Here is a 19,891-nt window from a genome sequence, read left to right on the forward strand (position 1 = left end):
ATACCAGTTAAATGTACGTTTAAATAAATTCTGCACGTCGGTACACTATACTGAGTATATCTACTCAGGAAGGAGGACTACCTCATTCTAAAAATAAATTTCAAATTCTAGACAGAGATAATAGGAAAAATCAGATTTTTTTCTAGCTTTATTAGAAAGTTGGTAGTGCGTCTGCCTTGTAAGCGCTAGGCCGCGGGTTCGATTCCCGCCCGGGGCGGATTTTATCCTGCTGGGATAATGTTCGTTCTCGGAACGGCTGGCTTTCTCCTATCCTGTCTTCCTTCTCTCTTCGATTTCGGGACGATAAGACCATAGCAGTTACAGTTCCCTCTGTCAAACCTCTTAAAAAAAAAAAAACCTACGTCATGCAGTTACAGTTCCCTCTGTCAAACCTCTTTAAAAAAAAAAGAAAAGAAATTTTGTTTCAAAACTATAACAAACCAATTAATAATTTTATTTCTTTTTATCTGAGATCTGAGATTGAAAAGAAATCTGATGCAGGTTACTGACAAATAATGGCCAATGGACAACTACAAGGTGAAATAAATGTCCACTAGTAGGTACAAGGAAAAAAACTGAACTGAACTGTTATCAGATAACCCCTCTGTTATCAGATAACCCCTTTCTTATCAGATAACATTTCCTACCAGATAACCCCTTCCTTATCAGATAACAGATTCTTACTGTTACAACAAGTTTCATTGAAAAATTACTTACCCGTCTATAACAGCAACAACAATTTGTAATTTTCCAGCTTATTTAAGTAATTTAAATCAAATTTAATCATTTAACTTCAAACAGAATGATAGATGATAGTGTTCCTTGATAAAGAATACAATACAATAATGAAAAACTTCAAAAATTCGATGTTTTCAATTTCGTCACTAGAGTGACCGTCACTAGCGTGACTAACTTTAGTCAACAATAACATGAGAACAAAGGGTGATAGCGGGAAACGAAAAAAACAGTTTTATCCGGAACGATGTTTTCTATAACTTCTGAAAAAACCCGGTAGATAGCGCTAATGGTAACGATCCTATATTAAAAATTGTACCTTTTCGCCACTAGACGGACAGGTTTCGTGGACAGATAAGAACAAAAAAATACCGGTAGAAATATTAAACATATAAAAAAATACTTATAGCCAGATAAAAGCCAAGGACATAACGGATATTTTCAAATCAAAAAATACTCCTAATTTCGAACGTATCATGGAATTATTCAATGCCAAAAAAGGGTCTATCTTCTGAAGAAGCCTTCAGTTGAAAAAGGCTCGTGTTTCAAAGGCCGTAACTCTGAAAATAATTATCAAAATCGATAAAAAATTATTGGACATCATTTCAGTATTTATTTAAAAGGCAGTTCATTTGTCGTATATTCTGATCACAAACCGGTTGTCAATTTGTTGACAAATCAAAAAAATATTCCTTCAGCTAGACTGGAACGGTTGATCTTCAAGATTCAAAGCTATGATTTCAGGATTATACATACTCCTGGTGCTTTGAATCCTTCTGATTACATGTCTCGACATCCTAATCACGAAGTTTGTCAACAATTTCCCGAGGAAGAGTTTATTCATGCTGTGTCTGAACGTGCGAGACCTATTGCTATCACAAGAGAACAAATTATCTTGGAAACGAAAGCAGATTTTACTTTACAAAGTGTTATTCATCTGCTTGGTTTACCAAATCAAGAAAATGTTTGGAAGACTTCTGATTTGGTAGAATACAAGAAAATTTGTACCGTGCTGCAGCAATGAATGAAAAGCTACACATTTAGATTCGTACATACAAAGAGCCTTCGGTAGTGCCGGATGGAGCAACGGGGCCAGTGGTGAAAAAAGGTTAGGCAACGTCGAGCGTGGCATAAAAATGTACGGAAGGTCGTCTGTACAAAAGAAGGAATAGAATAGAATATATCCTGTTTTTACTGCCGAAATGAGACTGAAAAGTCCCTTTACTCCCGCAGTCTAAACAAGGTCTTATGTATTTGGTATACAGAATAAATTCACAAATTACGAATAAAAACCTTGCTTAAATTAAAAAAAAAGTGTCTGTTCTAGATCTAAGGATACTAGGAGGTGTAAATCTATAAGTAGAAACCTGACAAATTGGGTACAATTCAGCCTAGCAGGTACATCGAAGCAGTCTCTACTCCAACCAAAACATCAAAAAGGTGATTTTGACCTCGATTAACCTTAGTAACGGCAGAAAAAATAGCTACCTCAGAATATTTAGGGGTCTTAAATGCGGTTAGGGACAAAAAATAAAATAGGTAGATAATAACCGACGTTTTTTTAGGCCCTTTCTTTGTTGCGAGTGAAGGATATAACATTTTCTATTCCAAAAGGATATTATTTATTTGACGTTCTCAATGTAGTGGAAACAGCAACACTACGTTGGGGGAGAAGCTGGTGATATATTTGGATTTTTAATGTGACAGCACTTTCACACGTGTTTCATACAAGTTTCATTTGTAGGTCCATTTAGGAACGAAAAGTGGACAGAATTGCTGAGAGCAAAGTAATAAATTACTGTACGTAAGGTAATAGGTTTTCACATGTAATAAAAACTGTCGTCCTATTATTGTGCAACACCTACATACCTAAATACAGACCTATAGTAATCAGAAAAACTTGGAAGAGGAATTTGGAAAAAAAACTAACAAACAAACAAACTTGATGCTTTCTTGTACATCATCACTTTCTTCAATTTCCTCTGGAGGAAAATTTTCTTTAAAATTCTTTGTATTAACAAATAAGCAAATACAAGATGTAACAAGAGTGTGGATTGTAAGGGGATGTTCTTCATTATTCTCAAAACAGTATCTTCCATTATCAACAGTAATGTAATCCTCAGTGATATACCACTTGGAACACTCTATTAGGGCTAAAGGAAGATATTACAAGGGCTAAAAGAAGATATTACAAGACCATTTAAGGGAGAGAGCAAGATAGGATGGTAGTCTGGTTTTCACGCGTGATGTTTGTTTATGTAAAATGGAAAATGATATGATATTACGTGCGAGAGGAAAATGAGAGTGGTTCTTTGAGAGGTTTTTTTGGTTATTCAAAGTTTTCCAGATGTGGAGTTGTGGAGCCTGCATGAATATTCGTTTGGGAAAATTTTGCTAATAGGTACTTCTTCTTTTGGGAAATTTTCGAAAATACGTAGATACCCATTTACGTCTTTTCGGAAAATTTTTGGAATGGCTGACGAACCAAAGGTGGTAGTCAAAAACAACTCTGAAAACTTTAGATAAATTCCCTTTGGGGATGAGGTAGGTATTTTTTTTTTCTTGTGTTTTATTTTTAATTATTATTATAATTTTTTTCCATTGTTCTTTTGTTTATGATTTTGATATTTTCAACTGTTCCGAGTCCTTGGGCTAAATGTATGAAAATAAAGTTGGCGAAAACAGGGTTGAAAAGTATTTTGTTGTAAATATTTTATTAAAATAAAAAAAAAGAAGAAATACAATATATAATTACTAATTTTATTATTTCTCTACATTTACGAGTAAAAAGCTGGTTTTCCCCGTTATTTATGTGTTCGTTCCACCAAAAATATAACAGAACGCGTACAACGGCATTTTCCCCTCGAAAATATCCAATTCTCCACTGACTGGCAACACATTCCGGCGCTTTTCTTTTATTGTGCTACACAAATCCAAAAATATGGTAGCAAGCCCCCTCACAAAAACGGCTAGTTTATTGCTTTTGCTCTCAACCGGCAGCATTATGAAAGCTGGTTGGCTGAGCCGAGAGCTGGATTTCATTTCTTTTGTTTTGTTATTATTTTTATTTCGAGAAAATATTTCAGATTGGATAGTTGGGATTTCTCAACTCTATTATTTTCTTCAAGTCCCATGGTGCGTGAGATCAATTGTGCAGAAAATAGGGAACAGCAGGGAAATGATGGGAGAAAAATGAGTACCCACGTACGTTTGTGGAAAAATTAGAAAACAATATAATGCAACGTTTTTCTCAAAGGCTGCAAATAATAGCAGAGTAAACTTTATTGTGTACCAACCCACCACTTATTTTCTTCGTTCTTATCATAACATTTTGTACTGTGTGTTCGATGTTATTTACTTTCTATTTATGTACCTCCGTGACCGAGTGAGTACTGAGTACCTATCACACAAGGCTTGCTTACTGGAGGTCCCGGGTTCGATTACCAGCAGAGTGGAATCTTTTTCGGATCTGCTCTTGCAATACGGGGTGCATTCAAACGATGTTGTACAACCAAAATTTACTGTGTGGTCATCTTGACAGATAACATCTTACAAATATAATAATATACTCTTGAGAGCTCATTGCAATGGTCAGTGAGTAAATTAGGTAATTAGACTTAGTTTATCACAGACACTCCACCTTCCAATACAGCGACGAGTGTCCATGATAAAGATAAAGTAAGTCTAATAACTAACAATGGTAAAAGGTAACAATTATTTTAAATTCCAATTTAAATATAACAAATATAATCAAACTTACCTTGCTCCCAAATATAAGACACAGAAGTAAAGTGACAGAGAGTTGAGTATGACAGAAGAAGATTATGTACAACAGATCAGGATTGGCTGGCGAAGACAGAAACAACCTGAAACCAAAAGAACGTCGAATGTATTAAAAATGAAGATCAAGATAAAGAGATCTGAAAAAGCAAAATATCTGAATGTTAACATTATTCGGATAAGAACTTTAGAATTGTGTCTAGATTTTTGTAGAGCCTCTGAAATGGGTTAGGATAGGAGTTAGAGCTCTGATGGTTTTCATACATTATTATTTATTATGAGCCCAATGACACATCTAAAGGGTCGCGTTTTACCGTAAAGTAGGTAGGTAGGTACCGTACATCAAAAAATCTCTTTACAGCACGATGTATTTTTTGGGTTTTTCATTTTTTACTTACAGTCCATTAAAATCTTATCAAATATTCAAACTCCTCTCATTTTTCGGCTACGAGAATTTTTCTTTTGTAAGGGGGAAACCCCTCCCCCCCCCTTGGAATTTTTATTTGCATCAAAGGATGTAATCAAAGGAGGTAAACGTTACGTAAAGAGCGTAGGTGGGTAAGTGGTAAGTGGGTACGTCCCAAATCTCCCACAGACAACCGGGACATACGTCCCAGACAACATTTCAAAATTTAAACCAACCAAATAAATATTTTATCCAGCTTTCCAGGGTATCCAGGAATGTTTTCTTGGGAACGATAGCCATTAGCCAAAGTACAATCCCTATTTTTTTCCCTTTTTGGGTCAAAATGCTGTCTTGGTTATGATATGTTCCCTGAATTGTTTGAAATAAGACCCTGACCTAGCTGTAAAAGTGTACACCTACAGTAACATGGCTGCTGCCCACTTTTTTTTTTCTTCGGTCCCTTGGTTCAATTATAAGCTTCTGACAACACAACGGCTCGTTTGTTTCCGGGAATTAATTAAATTGTTTTACTTTTTTCCATTCGTTGACTCCTTGTAATCTTGATGGTATTCGGAGATATTTTGGAATTAGTACGCCTTCCAGATTTGTTTGCTGATAAATTTCCCAAAAGTATCCTTAGTCGAAATGAGAACAAATCCATTCCTTGAAACGACCTCGTAAATAAAACGAAATACAGGGATATAAAAGGGAAGAGAGAGAGAAAGAGAGAGAGAGAGAGAGAGAGAGAGAGAGGAGGAGGAGGGGAGAGAGAGCCCCAGAGGAGAAAAAAAGAAGAGATAGAGACAGAGGGGAGCAAGAAAAAAGGAGAGAGAAAGAGGAGAAAGAGAAAAGAAGAGGGAGAAAAAGAGGGTAAGTGCGAATGAAAAAGGGAAACCTTCAAAACTGATAACGTTTTAGAACCTGAAAATCTCTTATCAAATTTCCGGGATTAATTTTCTTTCTCCCGATTCTTTTCTCTCCTTATTTTGAGAAAGTAAAGGGAAGTTAGGGTTCTAATTGAAGAAATGCTGCTTTCTCAAACATTTGACTAGGTACTGGGGGAGTTGAGTTTTGCCTTTGATGTCATGGAGACTTCGATTGGAAAATGGAAAGCAGGAGACATTTATTTTGTTTACTTTACTGACTTTACTCTCAATTACGGTTCAAAAAAAAAAAAAAAAAATCTCTTGAAGCATTTTGTTTGTATTTCTGTAAGCATAAAAAATGGGTACCTACCTACCTACAGTAGTAGTAAAGAAATTTTTTTGATCCTACATTAAGATTCGTACAGACCTGCACAAACACTGCTGCGGTGCTGCGGCAGAGCTTGGACTAAGTGCACTGTCGAGATGAAATTTTCAGAACTCCCTTCTTTCGTTCAACCATGTAGGAATAGGGTTTATAGAGTGATGTTAGTAGTCATTACTTCATTAGTCAATGGATATTGTATAGGGTTATATAATACCCTTTTTGTACATAACTAAAGCTTTATATACAGCTATGTACATTTTTGTATACAGCCTATCGGGCTATAGAATGATGTTTCGAACAACAGAAAGCTCTTTACTTTGCCGTCAAACTTTCAGGCCATCACCATAAAAATCACATCATGGATTCCTGTATACATAGATAAAGGGAGGGAGGGAGAGAAAGGGAGCAAACGAGAGAGAGAGAGAGAGAGAGAGAGAAATAGAGGAGGGGGAGAGAGAAAAAGAGAGGAGGGAGGGAGAGATGGGAGCAAACGAGAGAGAGAGAGAAATAGAGGAGGGGGAGAGAGAAAAAGAGAGGAGTGAACCCGATTTTGTGAACATAAAATTATCGCCCTAGGGTTAGACTGAAACAATTTTGGTCAATCGGATGCTTCAGTTCAGCTTAAGGTCCAGTGCGTTGTTCATAAATATGGCCCTGACCTCCCTGAAGGTAGAAACCATCACGTCACGTGAGCTCATGGGGAGTCAGAAAGATGTAGTTCAAATTCAAAGTTCTTCAATATAGGTACAGTTAAGGGTTTGGGTGATTTCGTTCACGATAGACACACTGCCCTCACCTCACGTAAGCTCACGTGTAAATATTAAAGATACCTATTTAGGAATATACTTACATGGATACATTGAGAAATACAGAGAGAAGAAATTCGTTGTAGATGGCCATTGATATGAACTTGGCCTCGTTAAATTCAGACGGGGCTTTCCGGACAACTATACACAAACGAATGCCCCATATGAGAAACACAACCTCCACTGAAACAGAGAGTAGAAAAATTCAGTTAATGCAGTGAAGGGTTAATTAGTCATCACCAATAATTTTACATCGTGTCCTCACCCAGTACTTTTTTTTTATTTAAGAGTTTGACAGAGGGAACTGTAACTGCTATGGTCTTATCGTCCCGAAATCGAAGACAGAAGGGAGACAGGATAGGAGAAAGCCAGCCGTTCCGAGAACGATTATCCCATCAGGATAAAATCCGCCCCGGGCGGGAATCGAACCCGCGGCCTAGCGCTTATAAGGCAGACGCACTACCAACTAAGCTAACAGTACTTCTTTGTCAATAAAATTGGCAAACATTTTTTTACCTTATAAACGACCCTACGTTATATTAGCATTAGCACCCAATTGAAAAAAAAAAAAAAATAATAATAATAATATGTACAGGCCAACTAGAGATACAAAAATACAAATTTAATATTGCACGTTAAGTGTAGGGTGTTAGTTCCACTTTTTACTTGAAATGCCAGACTTATGAATTTGTCAACAATTCGTTGGGAATGTTTGTTTTTTTTCTCGTTGTTAGGAGTCTAAGGTTGAAAATGTTGTTGGTTCTTGAGAAAAGGAGGAAGAGGTCCTCCTGGAGGAGGAGAAGACGAAGAAGAAGAAGAAGAAGAAGAAGGAAAAAAAAAAAAAAAACAATTTGTCTCTGCGTAAATTGTAAACATTGCGCTTCTGTCAAGTTTCCATTGTTTGCATATTTGCGTCATAGTTTTTTTTTTCCTCTCTCGTTGCTGACTGATGAGGAAACTTCAAAACCATGTAAGAGTGGGTAAAAAGGTCCATGTGCCAATTTCATTCGGAATTCCAACTACAAAGTACAAAACCTAGGTACTTAGCTCTGCAAATTTTCAATGACGTATTTTTGTAATTTTCCCTAATTAGAAAAAACACGAGAGAGAAAAAAAATGAATAGAGAATGCGCTTGAAATTTTAAATGAAGATTTTTTAATTCTTTCCTTCTACCTACTCTTTTTTTTACAAAAGTAATTATAAAGTAACCAGCAAGTTCTGACTGTGCTGTGTTACGATTATGAATACTTTAGCTGAATAGAAGTGTTCCTTGTTCGTCTTCATGATAATTGAAGAGTGTTTTTAATACGTGGGTAGGTAGATAGGTAGGTACGAGCTACGAGGTACTCACATATTTTTTTAATTAAATCAAACTGAAGTGAGTTCCACTCTGGGAAAATTCCGTCGGGAAAAAATTGAGCTCCCTTTTCAGCTTTTTTTTTTTAACATAAAAAAACACACCTCAAAATAGGTATGATGATGGTTTTCTGATGGATTTTTTTCCTCTTCGTAGTATATGGTTATTGATTGACAGAATATGGAGAAAATAAAAATCCTCTCCGAAGAATGGTTTCGCTTTAACGTAAAAGGGCTTTTAGTACAGGGTTCAATGATAACATAAAAAAACACACCTCAAAATAGGTATGATGATGGTTTTCTGATGGATTTTTTTCCTCTTCGTAGTATATGGTTATTGATTGACAGAATATGGAGAAAATAAAAATCCTCTCCGAAGAATGGTTTCGCTTTAACGTAAAAGGGCTTTTAGTACAGGGTTCAATGACCTCATGTGTCACCTTTTTGAAAGGCTTAAACTTTTCGTCTTTTGACTTCATTTTGATGATGGTACCATAAAAACAAAAATCTTCTGACGATCCCACCATCACAATTCGTTTCTCCAGAGAAAACACAAGCAATAATGCTCGTGTCACCTCAATCCTTGAATTTAAAATTGATAAAAGTAGGTAGATACCCATCATAAAAGGCACTTTTGTCATCGCACCGCCAGAAATTTATTAACAGAAATCCCCTTTGATGCAAAAATACCCTGACAACGCAACCTGACAGACAACATACAGTTCCTAAATCCCTGGAAACCAATAAAATTATTGTTTCTAATGAAAAGCATTGAATTTATATGCAGGACCGTCTACAGGCTAATCGGGCCTCGGGGATAACTTCAACAATAAGAACTATAATCTCATTTTTATTTATTTATTTACCTATTTTAAGGAATTTCAACTGTGGTAAGCTTGTCAAAAATGTTCCCTGCTTAATACACTACGCTAAATTTTAAGACTTCACTTGGACTCGAACCACCAATCTCCAGATCAAGGAGTCCACCGCGCTGACAGGTTTTTTGTGTATACCACTGAGGTTTTTTTTTTTTTTTTTTTTTTTTTTTTTAGAAGAAAATTTGGGGGGGGAACGTCACATCAACTGTTCCGAGCGCAGTGTGCTTACCTGGCAGCATACATTTTTTTACTATCTCTGTTGGATGGACTTTAGGGTCACCCTGTATAATAAAAGCAGCTCAGGTGGTGTTTCGTGTCGGTGCAAATGAAATCTAATGGGGAGGACAGTCTCCCAATTTCAATTAAAAACGAAATTTAAAACCGCACTACTTAATGGAAACTTAGAAGAGGAAGAAGAGGAGAGAAATAATAGAAAGGGATATAACGTAGAACAGGAGATAAAGAAGAGAGAGAGAAAGAGAGAGAGAGAAAGAGAGAGAGAGAGAGAGAGAGAGAGAGAGAGAGAGAGAGAGAGAGAGAGAAACAGTTGTAAGGACGAGAGAGAAGAAGGAGAAAGACAGAAGGAAAGAGAGAGAAATGAAAGGATAGAAATGAAGACGGGGAGAGAGAGAGAGAGAGAGATAGGAGGAGGAGGATTAGGAGTGAATTCCTATACGTATAACGCATATTATCATTTCTGTACGAGTAGGTTTAATGAAAAATATCTACGTAGGTAAATAATTACACAGTTTAAAAAAAGGAGACCTTTTCAGACCTTTTCATTTTGACTATTTTCACCAAGCTTTTTTTCCGGACAGGATAAAAAAAAAAATCCTTATTTCTCAGAGTTGCATTTTAATTATTTCTGTTTCTGTTTGTCTCATCTCTCTCTCCCTCTCTCTCTCTCTCTCTTCTTCTTCTTCTTCTTCTTCTCTCCTTCTCTCTGTCTCTTCGACTGGCTTTTTACTTTCCTTATCCTATAGGAAGGAAAGTAATGTAATCGGGTCAAATTTTCGATGGTCAGTTTTTAGTGCCAAAACACGTTTTGAGGTCCCTAGAGCCTAAATACAAAGTTTCAGCCATTGGTCCGTGTGTCTGTCTGTCCTTTTGTCTGTCTGTAAACAAAAATCTCGAGAACGGTAAGAGCTAGACTTGAAATTTGGCATGCAGCTATCAAATGTGACAAGGATGCGACACAAAACTTTTGGTTAAGATAGGTGCTTCGGTTGGCGGTATTTTGACTGCTTTTTGGCGGTTTTCGACCGTTTTTTGGCGGTTTTCAGCTATACCGACTAAACGTTTAGAGATACTCGTATTGTAAAAGTTAGGGTATGAGAACAAGAACACCCAAAATAAGCATCATTTAATAGGATAAGGAAAGTCGTGTGATGTTCACACCATTTTTTTTAATTATTGAAAGTTATTTACAGAGGGAAACTATAACAATCAGAGATCCTGTGCCTAACGACGACTATAATAACAATCAGATATTTTCAAGTCTTGTTTCAATACAAAACTATAGTTTTTTACTAGCTAGACAACTATTTGTATAGTTTTTAATTAAAAAAAGACTATTATTGGCTAATAAATTGATAAAGTTTTTTCCCTCCGTTTTCAAAATAAACAAGAAGTCCATTAAACCTACTGCCAACTAATATAAAAGCAGCATTTGCACAAGGGAATGCTCTAAATGGAACAGCAGCAATTGCCAGATACTCGTAGATTGTTGTAATCTTTCTTTGTAAAAACAAAGTCTTGTTTAGATATTGAAAAGTGTAGTTTGCAGTTTAAGCACAAAATCAGCGATAGCAAAAACCCAAGGAACTAAGGTCGAGTTTTACCACCGTGCATTGTCTCAGGATTGAGCTCAATCCGAGGTTGACCTGGGTATTGAGCATAGGGAAATCCTCGTTTTATTTCAATCTCGAGTTGGTAAATCCCAGCATAACGCGGTCAGCATGACTCATGAGGGGTATTTTATTTATGTGAAATGGAAATTTTTCCTAATCCAAAATATTCCACTGTGGTCACTTTTTTTATCCCCACCACAGTGTACTTATTTGAGGGGAAAAACTGCTGATTTCGGGGTCCCTGAGCCCGGGACAAATATATGGACTCTGATGAGCCCCACCAAGATCGGCCCTGATTTATATTGGCAAATAAATGAGATTATTTTCAAACAGGCGAATTCCCCCGCGGGAAAAACGTGGAAAATTTCATTATTGGTGATGATGTTGCGAAAATTTCGCCCCTTCCTCCTTCTCATTTTCATTGTCAGCAATAAAAATGAGATACGTGAAATTAAATGCGATATTTATGAGCAAATCAACGGATTTGCATATTATACTCTTTGGGGGTCATCAGACTATTTTTATTATCCATTCAGGAATAAATTAGGGTTTAATATTTTATTTTTTGTTAAAAAAAAAAATAATAATAATAATAATAAAAAAAATAAAAAAATATCGGTTTGTGGTGTTGGTCTGCATAATTAGAATGAAATTATGCAATATTATTCAACCTTTTTAGATCAAATGCAATTAACTCAATCTCTTTGAATCTTTTTGGCGACCTGCTACAAGTTTATTATACATACTGGTATGTGGGTACCTATTATCTAAATATGCATTTAATGTGGTTATTAATGACATAAGTAGGTACAGCCTAAACGGGCACTAGGACTTGAACAAATGGGCCCCTACTCGCAACAATATTTCAATATTTCGTATTTCATTTTATTTTTTGGGGAGCCTCTGCCCGGGGCAAATTGTACCGAATAAACCCCCTGTTTAACGGCCCTGTGGGCACTCCCAGGTAGGAATATTAATATCTACACTTCAATACCAGTTCAAAGTTCAAATCAAACACAATTTTCAGGCAAACATATTGAATTTCATTTTGTAAACAGCATTTCGATGGAGCATATATAATGTTTACAAAATTTTCGGAGTCAATTTGTTTTCTACCTTTTTTTCTCATTTGAAACATATTTGCGACATGTTATATTCAATTCGTGAATGGGTTGATAGGTAAATATTGGATATTGAAATTCGTGTTCTCCCAAAAATAATTTGTGTAATATTCGAACTGATATTTTCCTTTACAGATTGCCTGTGTAGGAGTAGCTATTTATTTTCCAAGCGAATTGCTTCATATAAGAACGTGCTTGACTGTTTGTAAATCATATTTCAACAAGTATTTATTTGTGAATATCTGTCAACTTCATACAGTTCACAATAAATCGTATTTTTTTTTTTTTTTTCAATAAAAGGTTGTTTACCTTTGTTTAGGAAAGATACGGCCAAAGTGGGGCTTTTCGCCTGCTTAGGTAGATTTAAATTGAAAACTAAAAAACCTTTGGTTTAGGCTCATTCAAAAGGGCTAATCAATAATCGAGTTTTGGAGCAAAAACAACGAAAGGTCTAAAAATATAGGCAAATAAAATAAATCCCACAAAGATACGGGGACTTAGAGATCAAAATCGATCCTACTCACCCCATTACACAGTATACATGAACTTACTTATTGAAAAGAAATGGTCCCACCAATCCGTTTGGCAGAGATATGCCTTCAAATTGTCGGCCGTCCGTCCGATGATGACCTTTGGCGGCGCCACCAACGTCCGAATCAGCAACGCCATGGCGAAGATGGCCAAAATGACGCCCAACCTTTTCAGCAAATCTAGGTCGGTGATTTTCACAGCCTTCGCCGATCTCACGCGAAAAATCACAGATATCCTGAAAACAGAAGAAAGTATGTATGTTGAATAAGACAATAAATTATGAGCTGCTTGGAAGAGGGAATAAAAGAGGACCCTATTACCCTAATGACTGATGTAATTAGGTAATTACTTTCCTAGTCCATAACATAGGCATGGACTTTACCTATCATAATAGTCAGCTCCCATGGCGTAGTGGTCACTGCGCTCGCCTTGCACGCGGGAGACCCGCGTTCGATTCCCTGCGGGGTCAAGAAATTTGTATCATGCAAATGATTGATTCCGTGACTGGCTGTTGCGGGGCCCACTCAGCCTCGAGAGGAAAATTGTCCTCATTTTTCCTGCTTTATGACTTTGAAACATCACCCAAGTAAGCGCAACTGATCTATTTTGAAATCAGTATATTTACGAAAAGCGAAGTGTGAATTTGTTTTCGGGGACAGTCCACAGGTTCTCCATCAACCCAACACCCCCACATAACCAGACTCGATTTTTTACTAACTAAAAAAAATAAATCAAGTGATTTCAATTTATGGTCAATGGGTCTACTTATAAAAATACCTCGTTTAGCATAAATTTATAAATAACTTTGGCATACTTACTGTACAATAAATTAGAAAAGCACCTAACGTGATGACACGCAATAATACAGGACTTGCAGCTCTGACAACCTGAAAAACAAAACAGTTATTGAAAAATCAGCGTTTTCTTACAGTTTGAGGTTAACACCTATTCGTAGATCGTAGATTCGTAAAAGCTCAACCCATAATTATTACTTTCTTTTTTGTACTCTTGCCCCTACACTTAATTCTCAGAGTGAGCTTTTTGTGTATGCTGGAGTTAAGCTAATATTCGTGGATAGTAAGAATCTATTGTTTTGAATGTGTGAAAAGAAAGTAATACAGCATCAAAGTTATCCTTTTACGGATTTTGCATTATTAAATTTTTGGACAAACGGGAAATAATCTTTTGTCATCCTACCTCGGTGGTGTGGTGGTCAAGGCGCTCGCCTGGTAAACAGGAGGGCGTGGGTTCAATCCCAGCCGAAGTATGGAATTTTATCCTCAATATAATTTGAGAAGTAATATTTGAGGGGGGGAAAAACAAAACAAATGTAGAGAATCCCCAAACAACCCTTGCTTCTAATCGCACCCAAAATCCCCCCCAGGGGAATCCCATAGAATCCTCGTATAGAGCCCGAAACGAAGTACCCAAATTCCCGTTAAAATCCATTTCAATCCATTATTGTGCACGTCTGTTGTAAAGTTATAGAATACATCTCGTACGTATTGTGTATGTATGTTGTAACGTTATAAGCTTTAATATGATTTGTTTTTCCATCATTCTTCCCTGTAAAACCTGCTCCCTAATTATAGGGAGGGGAGAGAGGGAGAGGGAGAGGGAGGTAAGGGAGACAGAAAGAGAACGATGAGAGGGAGAAAAAAAAAGAGACGGTGGGAAAGAGAGTTTGTGAGAGAGAAGGGGGAGGGAGGTAAGGGAAGGGGACTAAACGAGAATTGTGAGAGGGAGAGGAAGGGAGAAGAGATAAAGTTAAGGAAAATGGAGGGAGGAAGAAGAAAAATTGAGGCAGTAGGAGGGGAATATGTACTAAGAAAGGGGAATATGTACTCCCTCTCTCCTTCTCTCTCCCTCCTTCCTTCTCTCCCCCCCCCTCTCTCTCTTCCCCCCTCTACCTTTCTCTTAAAATCTAATCAAGTTAATGACTAATCAATAACATTTAGTAACTAATAATAATAGTAATAATCTAGTAATACAATAGTAATATTAATAATATCTGCAAATATTTTAGTAATAATAATTTTCAAGTTACAGAACAATACAGAGTCAAACTGGGTCTCTATTGTTTACCTAGCCAATCATTCTAACTCGCTTTTCATAAGTGGCGTAGGTACATATGTATACCGAAGTCCAAACACAGACCCGAAAAAACTTCGAAATCGAACCGGTGACTTCCGACAAGCAAGTTTAGTCAGCTTCGTGTGATGCCCACTCGGCCGAAAAGGTTCCTACCTATGTACTGGAGGAGGAAGTTTGTATCTGTTATCAGGTTATCAGTTTACCAGTGACGTTTGTGAGATAACAAAACCGCACTAATATACCTATGCAATGTTTAGATTAGAGACGAGCTAGGTACTTCCTACGTGAAAGCGTGTGCTCAACTCAGTGGCTAATCGCAAGTTGCCGCTGCTGCAAACTTGAACCTAAGTTGGAAAAAAAACCCACTTTTTACTTTCTATTACTACAGTAGATATAGCGAGCTATACTAGTAATGAAAGTATTGTTTTCCATGAGGTATGGGTACACTGAGAAAAAAACTACGGTGCCGGCAGCCTAATCTGGTGACTGGGTTCCGGCACTGATCTCTACATCGGGTGATCGGGAAGATATCCTGCCTCGGTGGTGTAGTGGTCAAGGCGCTCGCCTGGTAAACAGGAGGGCGTGGGTTCAATCCCAGCCGAGGTATGGAATACCATTGATATTCTACTAGATACCAACCACACACCATTTTTTAGGAAACCATAACTGCTCAGGTCATAAAATGTAAAATGAAGTTGGTAGTAGCAGAAAAACCTTTTTTGAATTTGAATCTGGAATCACGAGGGAAAACTCATAATATAGGTACCTGCTTTTTTTGGACCCCTGAAAACTAATTTTGAGTTAGCACTCTTTCGAACTATAGCAGTGCGCTATGTTCCCAGACATTCTCGAGCTAAAATTTTTAACTCTCTTTGTTCTATCAACAAGTCCCTACCTGGGGCCCGGGGGGGGGGGGCCTCCCTTACTTTTCCTTTTACGAACGTCAATTACAGACACAAAATGAGCTACGTTATTTCAGACGGGGTGGTGTCTCTCTGAGTGCAGAAAAGTGCAATATTGCGAGACGTAGTCAAATTGCAGATTGATGATGTAGACTTTAATAAGTAGAAATGAAGTCACAAGAAGTAATAATGTCGCGGGATAAAAATAGTCCAACGAAAGAAGTGAGTTGAAAATTTTAACTGTACGATTTTTTCTGTCTCTTTTTGTCAAGTTTGTATTTTGCACTATAACTCTTGAACGGTTGGTGCGATTTTTATGAAATTTGGCGAAAATGTTCAACACATAAAGGAAATTTAAAACTTAATTTGGAGTTTGGAGGACACATTCGATGTTTAGAAACAAATTTCAAGTGGTTGATTTGCAGGGTCATGACGACCTTCATACTTTCAAATCATATTTAAGACACAATTCCATACCTTGCCTGGGATTGAAACCACGCCCTTCTGTTTACCAGGTGAGCGTCTCGACCAGTACACCACCGAGGCAGGTTATCGCTCTATTTCGCTTTCGAGGAGAGAAAGGGCTATCTAGAGACAATCATAAAACTTCGTTACCAGTCTGCAACGTTTAAAGCTCACATTTCAGACATTGTAACATTTCAGACAATTTACGACCTTACGGTTTATTATAATAAGCATAATAGTAAAACCTAAAACGCTCGTAATGGAGAAATGGAGAATGGTTTATTTCTCCCGCACGATTCGTAATCACATTGGGATTTCACGACTGTTGTAATCATTCTGGTGAAGGTTTGAATCCGAAAATCCGACAAGAAAATTACGATTTTCTCCGACAAAGTGTCTGAATTTGCATAATAATTACCACTTTAATCATACTACAGTTACTACAGTGTCTACTGTAGTAGTTGGATAGCTATATCCAACCAGCTTTAGTTTGGCTTAGTGATCGAGATTGAACATTGGACTCGTAATTGAAGGGGCTAGGGTTCGAATACCAGTAGCAACATTAAAACCTATTTGACACTGTCTGAGGGCGGCCACTTGCTATCAGGTAGACCTGATAGGCGAACCTGACCAAGCGCACCTGGCCTTAAAATCTGCCGCACCATGTACGTACTACATAAATATGTAGAGTTCATTTTGACATCGAAATTCAGTGCTGCATTAACATTCGAATTCTTTTCTAAAGAAAGTGCGTGATTGGAGGAGGTTTGAAAATTACAAATTTTCATAGAACCAGCAAGCGCGAGGAACTTGGGGTGCTAAATTAATGAAAATTTCTTGCGGTTTTTGTTTTCTCGGCACCGCAAAAATTATGAAATTGAGACCTTACTCTTCTCTTCCTGGTTTTCCTCCCTTAGAAATGTTTTCTCGACAATCCCGACATGAATAATAATTCAAAGTCTCCTGGTAAACGAGAAACGATTCGTTATCTGGCAGGCATTCTACGAACTCACGAAACTTTCAAAGACATAGCCCGTTTTTTGGATGATTTAGACAGGGTTCAATGTCAATACAACGAAATAATAATTCTAGGGAGGTATTTCTTTAGAAAACTTCACAGATGTAATTGAATATTGAGAAGAAATGGGCAGAATTTTAATGAGGGGACTGTTCTTCGTTCTTCTTTCTAATACATACCTACTTGTTATAAACAAGCCAAATTAATAGGAATACCTACCTAAATAAATGAACAAAACTAAGCATCAATCCACTAAATCCACTAACCATATATTACAGAAATGAATGTGAAATATGAATGTGACACACAAAATACGATAACTTTGAGTATTTACCAGTAATAAAACATGAAAAACTACACATTTCCCAAAATCTTTTGACTTAAGAAACTTGCTTTAGATCCCAAGTACCTTCTCACAGTTTGTGAAAAAGCTCCATGATATTTTATGCTTTTAGTAACAAGTTTCCAAAATTCTTTACACCAGGGGTGACACTTAGCTTGAGGTAATTATGCTTTTCTTTGTTTGTGCTTGCATTGTGCGTCAAATCTTGATGTTAAAATACCACGCTAATGAGTCACTTGAGTCCAGGAAAGCTCTAAGTTAAACATTTGAGTAAAATGTTGTTCTTTCTCTGAGTGTACCCATTGTGTACTTTGACACATGCCATTTTTTTCGGTGTCTAATCTTTTTCTTCTTTTTCCTCTTCTTCTTTTACTGCTCCTTATCCAAATGTTATTTGGGGTCTGCGTTACCCTCCTTTATCCTACCCCTCCATAATCTTCTATTCTTTGTCTCCTCCTGTCTCCATCTTTTTTCTCTCAAGTCTTCCTCAACCTTATCACTCCATCTCAGGTTTGGTCTCCCTCTCTTTCTCTTCCCTTGTATGACTAGTTTCTCTACCTCTTTACCTGTGTAACTCTCGTCTCTCTCCTCTCCACCTGCCCAAACCATCCCAAACTCGGTGTCTAATATCACCCCCGAATGTTTTCGTCTCAAATGAAATAAACATGAAACCCCTATTTTCAAGTGCCTGGATAGAAAATAGAAATGGAGAAAAGAAAATGAGAAAAAACAGAGGTGAGACAAACAATGGCAGAAAATCTACCACTCTCGGAAAAGAAAAGTAGAGAGACTGTCCAATTTTTTCTCGAACAAAATTCCCAGGGAGCTCTGAGGGAAGATTTTTTCCTCCCGTTTCTGTCCCATATAGGAAGAGTATAGGTACATTATTTATATTAGAGGGGACATGAATTTTTCAGACCTCACATTTACTGCGAGTATTGTTTATTAAAGTGAAATTTTCGCCGGAATGAAAAGACACTCTGGAGTGCTCTTGTTCAGACAATATGGCGGAAACCAACATTTGTGGTCGAGAACATTTTCAGTTTTGTTCTCATTCAGGGGCGAAGGAGAAATAAGGAGAAAGAAGAAAGGAGCAAGGGTAAGGAGAAAAATAAAGTGCAATGATATTGTAGAAAAGTGTATAGAATCCTGGACCTTGGCGTTAGGCCGTAGGCTCAGGTTCGACATATTGGACTGGTAACTATCGTGAAAAAGGATTGTTAGTCTAAATTGCCATTCCTTACCGCCACGTTTTGAGCATAAGTGCACCATACACGAGCGCAAATCCAATCTCCCTCAGCCAAACTCTGCTTGTACATGTAACAATGTTGGGCCTTGGATAGGTAACAATGGTCTGAAACAGAAGGTGATATTGGTTATTGTACGGTTTGCAAAGTAATCAGCCCTTTCCATGGAGACTTTGATGTTAAATCTGTCCACACAGAGTCGACTGCCGTTGTACGTGTGGTTCAGTCGACATCGATCGAGTTGATCGACGACGTCGACTATGTGTGCACACAGCTTTGCATTTTTGCACTATGTCGATGACGTAACGTTACAGGAGCTACCCTGTATTTTTACGTTACTTTAGACATGTAATATTCGAGGTGACGTAATGGAGCAGTTGCAAGTGACAGGTCACCTAGCTATAAATATACCACAATGGACGTAACTTAACCTAATTGGTCCATCGTATAGTCGCTCTAGATTTCTATTGCAAAAGAAATATACTAATTCTATGAATGCCGTAAAATTATATTGAGTATGCAATGTGCAACGAACAACCTATTAGTGGAGATGTCACTTTCACAGTTTCACTGTACCTCTCATCCGAGCATTGTCTATATCTCTATAGCTCTGCTCTCTCTTGTTTCAATCTTGTTAACCTCCCTTACTTTTCCTTTTACGAACACTGTACCTACTGACTGTAGCTGACTACTATAAAATATACACAATTGAAATAATAAAAAGAATACCTAGATCAGTCTGTAGGAAGGAACGATGTTGATAATAATGTTTGTAGAATTGTAGATGTTGGCATGCTAAAAAGCAATAAGAATAATAAGATGTTATTATGAGAGAGAAAGAGAGACTGGCCTCTTTAGACTCAGACATTTTTATTAAGAGTATTTTTTAACATTTATATACCTAGCTATTTGCTATTTCTTTAATTATTTTCCTCTCTCTCTCTCTCTCTCTCTCTCTCTCTCTTTTGCTCTCCTTCCCTTCCTCCTCTCTATACTTAGTCCCCATATTTCGCTTTATTTATTGATCTTTTTATCTTTACTTATCCACTTACCTACATAGGTAGCTGTTGAGCCTCATTGAATTAATTTGCTTAGGCCCACCCAATT

General features: G+C 37.2%; 1 protein-coding gene across 1 annotated transcript; it reads right to left on the reverse strand.

The window, feature by feature from the left end:
• Positions 1-2,660: 2,660 nt before the first annotated feature.
• LOC108253358 (probable G-protein coupled receptor CG31760) lies at positions 2,661-19,652 on the reverse strand. The gene is made up of 6 exons (XM_017447190.1): positions 19,635-19,652; positions 18,782-18,891; positions 12,736-12,950; positions 7,023-7,161; positions 4,496-4,601; positions 2,661-2,717 (listed from the first exon to the last, which is right to left on the reverse strand). Exons 1-6 carry the CDS (start codon positions 19,650-19,652, stop codon positions 2,661-2,663), a joined length of 645 nt encoding a protein of 214 aa, XP_017302679.1.
• Between the last annotated feature and the right edge of the window lie 239 nt (positions 19,653-19,891).

This window comes from Diaphorina citri, unplaced genomic scaffold (assembly GCF_000475195.1).
Source record: "Diaphorina citri unplaced genomic scaffold, Diaci psyllid genome assembly version 1.1 scaffold1653, whole genome shotgun sequence".
NCBI classification, from domain to species: domain Eukaryota; kingdom Metazoa; phylum Arthropoda; class Insecta; order Hemiptera; family Psyllidae; genus Diaphorina; species Diaphorina citri.

What these genes read in the sequence shown, in the direction of transcription:
- LOC108253358 (XM_017447190.1), bottom strand. An exon ending in GGACCATTTCTTTTCAATAA is followed by an intron (nt 7,162 to 12,735) that starts GTAAGTTCATGT and finishes TCTCTGTTTCAG; the next exon opens with TGGAGGTTGTGTTTCTCATA. An exon ending in GTATTTCTCAATGTATCCAT is followed by an intron (nt 4,602 to 7,022) that starts GTAAGTATATTC and finishes TTTTGGTTTCAG; the next exon opens with GTTGTTTCTGTCTTCGCCAG.